At 45.9% G+C, this 2,800-nt stretch overlaps 1 protein-coding gene across 1 annotated transcript; it reads right to left on the bottom strand.

The window, feature by feature from the left end:
* Nucleotides 1–1,106: 1,106 nt before the first annotated feature.
* Nucleotides 1,107–2,295, bottom strand: Arl14 (ADP ribosylation factor like GTPase 14). The gene has a single exon (XM_021159178.1). It carries the CDS (start codon nt 2,196–2,198, stop codon nt 1,620–1,622), a length of 579 nt encoding a protein of 192 aa, XP_021014837.1. The 5' UTR covers nt 2,199–2,295; the 3' UTR covers nt 1,107–1,619.
* Nucleotides 2,296–2,800: the final 505 nt, after the last annotated feature.

Raw genomic sequence — 2,800 nt, 5'->3', positions numbered from 1 at the left:
CGAGCAGTTGTAGCCTCTAAGTGAGAAGATCTGGGAATCTGTTTATCCCAAAGACTACTCTACACAGTTTCAACCCAAAAGTCACCACCATTACGTGTCTTCTTTACACGGGTCACACTATGAAGCACAGAAGGGTCTTTGCTGAGCCAATCATAGCTACAAGGAGAAAGAAAAAGGTAAAAGCAATCTGGGGGCCTTCACCCTTGACCTGTTTCATTTTTTACATATACGCAAGTGTGTACCAGGTACGTGCTGATGCCTAGAAAAGGGTGTCAGATCTTCTGGAACTGGAATGACATGCAATTAATTGTGAGGCACACAAGCCTAGTCAGGAACCCATCACACGTGTGCTGGAAAGGCAGCAAGGGCTCTTCACAGTGGAGCCGTCTTCTCCAGCCCCACACTAAACTCATTACACCTTTATTTTCCCCTGTCACCTTCAGGTTCAGAGCTACCTTGGGGCTGCTGTGGAGCTCAGTGGCTTTATTCTACACCGCGGGAGGCTGGCAGGAGGGAAGAAGAGGGAAGTGTTAGTTACAGGGCATCTCTGCAGCTCTGCTCCTCTCCTGGACATTCCAGCTCCATCCTCAACTCCTTTGCTGCTCTCCCGCCCCTCTACCCCGTCTCTTGGTCATGATGGCTTTGGAGGTTCATCTAACCAGGGGAAATTTTCTTGACTAGCGTACACCTGTGTGGGGTCTGCTCCCTTCAATTCCATCTCTCCTAAGAAGTGTTTCCTGTTTCCCTGGGTGTCTCTCACGAGATTACGTGCCGCATGTGCGGCTGTGCTCTGGGTGCCAGCTTCGTGTCACTTCACCCAGTGAACCGCAAGGTCTCTGAGAACAAAGTCTGGCCTGGCTTCCTGCTTGGTCGGTACCAAGCGTACCTGTGTTCCTGGGTAATGGGGCTGCTGAGCGGAGTTCCGCTGAAGCTGGTCCTGGGGCTGCAGCCGAAAGCGGAACACTAAACTCAGAGGTCACCCTGCAGGACAATGCTTCCTCTAGGCCACTGATCTGAAGGTCTTTGTTTAAGGGGTGTGTGTGTGTGTATGTGTGTGTGTGTGTGTGTTTCAATACACATTGTATGAAATGCTCAAAGAATTCACTAAAAAAATATATTTTTTAAAAAGATAAAGGAAGTTACAAACAATAGATGTCAAAAAGCTGACAGCATTTGCGTGTCTGTTTACAAAACAAAGATTTTCAAAACGTTAACATCCACAATTTAAGCTTCTTTTTGTTATTTTCTCACTATTCAATTACTACCTAAGGACAGGGTAGAAATTCAATGCCTGTAACATCTGGGAACTATGTGGAAAAAATCCTGACTATATAAACAGACAGCTATTTAAACTTTAGTGGTCATACAAAATTAATTAACATTTATCCGACTCTAAATAGGACTTTCAAATCATCCAACACGTTAACCTTTACAAAATATAAATTCTTCCGTTTCAATGACCATTACCCCATAGTTTGCTTAGAAAGTTCCTTCTTTAGCTGAGCAGGGTGGGAAACCACCCCCGAAAAGTTTGCTGATTCAGCAACTTACTTTTCTTTTTGTTCCCCCACTTTACATGGGAAATAAAACAGATTTCCCATTTCCACTTCATCATCGTCTCATTTCTGCTTGAAGATTGCTAAGGTCTCTCTTGTCCTTCGGTGGCTTTTCAGAAACTCGGTTAATTTCCTGAACCCATCATCCAGCCCTTCTCCAGTGACCGCACAGCAGGGTTGCACATACCAGTTCCGGTTGCTGCACAGCTTCTTCACCTTGAACATCCTGGTGATGTCTTCGGCGCTCAGAGCTCCCGGCAAGTCCTGTTTGTTGGCCAGTATGACGACCGGCGTGTTTTTGATGTGCTCGTTCTTCAAAATGTGCTTGAACTCTTTGCGAGAGTCCTCCAGTCGCTTTTTGCCTTCGGAACAGTCCACCACGTACATCAGCCCATGCGCGTTCTCACAGTAGCAGTCCCAGACGGTTCGCATCTTCTCCTGTCCTCCAACATCCCACACGGTGAGTGTGAGACTGCTCTGCAGCTGGACCATTTCCACGTTGAAGCCGATGGTTGGGATGGTTGCGAGAGTCTCAGCAAACTTTAACCGGTAAAGCAGAGTAGATTTCCCAGCTGAGTCAAGTCCCAGGAGAAGAATGTGGGCTTGCTTGCTTTGGAGGTTTTTAGAATTCAGCAGACCCATTTTAGGCTTTTTCTTCCTTAAAGATCGTTTCTTTTAGCCCGAAACAATGCGTCCTTTCCAGGTCATTCATGTAAACGTTTAGGAAAAGAGAGTAAAGTGCCACAGTGAACAGGTGCCTGTCTTCGTTTATATTGTAGCTTATCAACTTGATTATAGGCAAACAGTGTTTTATTTGCAGTCCCAGCCAATCCAGAAGACGCTGTGGGAGTAACCAGCATGTATCACAGTGGCTCAAAGGGGACATTCTTTGTGAGTGAGTAGGATTAGGAGTGGCTGGCTGCCGCAGCTTTCTGCAGTCTCTCAGGTCCAACAGTTTGGAGGAAATCAAAGAGTAAGGTGTGCACGGGAACCCCATTGTAGAACGAACACAATCTTTTGTTTTAACCAACTTTAAGTGAACTTTTTGTAGGTCAGTCTTATCCAGTTGTTAATAAGTGTCAGGGTTGCCTAAAAGCTTGGAGAGTTTATCTCCCTCTTGGTATCTAAGCTTCCTGTTACCGGATTACTCAGTAGAAACTTTGAGCCCTTCTGGGTTATCATAACCTTGGTCTCAGAAGCAGAGCATCATTTCTGAATCTTCCAGGCAGGGAACTTACACTACT

Source organism: Mus caroli, chromosome 3 (genome assembly GCF_900094665.2).
Source record: "Mus caroli chromosome 3, CAROLI_EIJ_v1.1, whole genome shotgun sequence".
In the NCBI taxonomy this organism is placed as follows: domain Eukaryota; kingdom Metazoa; phylum Chordata; class Mammalia; order Rodentia; family Muridae; genus Mus; species Mus caroli.
Note: the sequence above shows the minus strand (reverse complement) of the source record. Positions and strands in the feature narration are given on the sequence as shown.

What these genes read in the sequence shown, in the direction of transcription:
- Arl14 (XM_021159178.1), bottom strand. Translation starts at nt 2,198, where the DNA reads ATGGGTCTGCTGAATTCTAAAAACCTCCAAAGCAAGCAAGCCCACATT.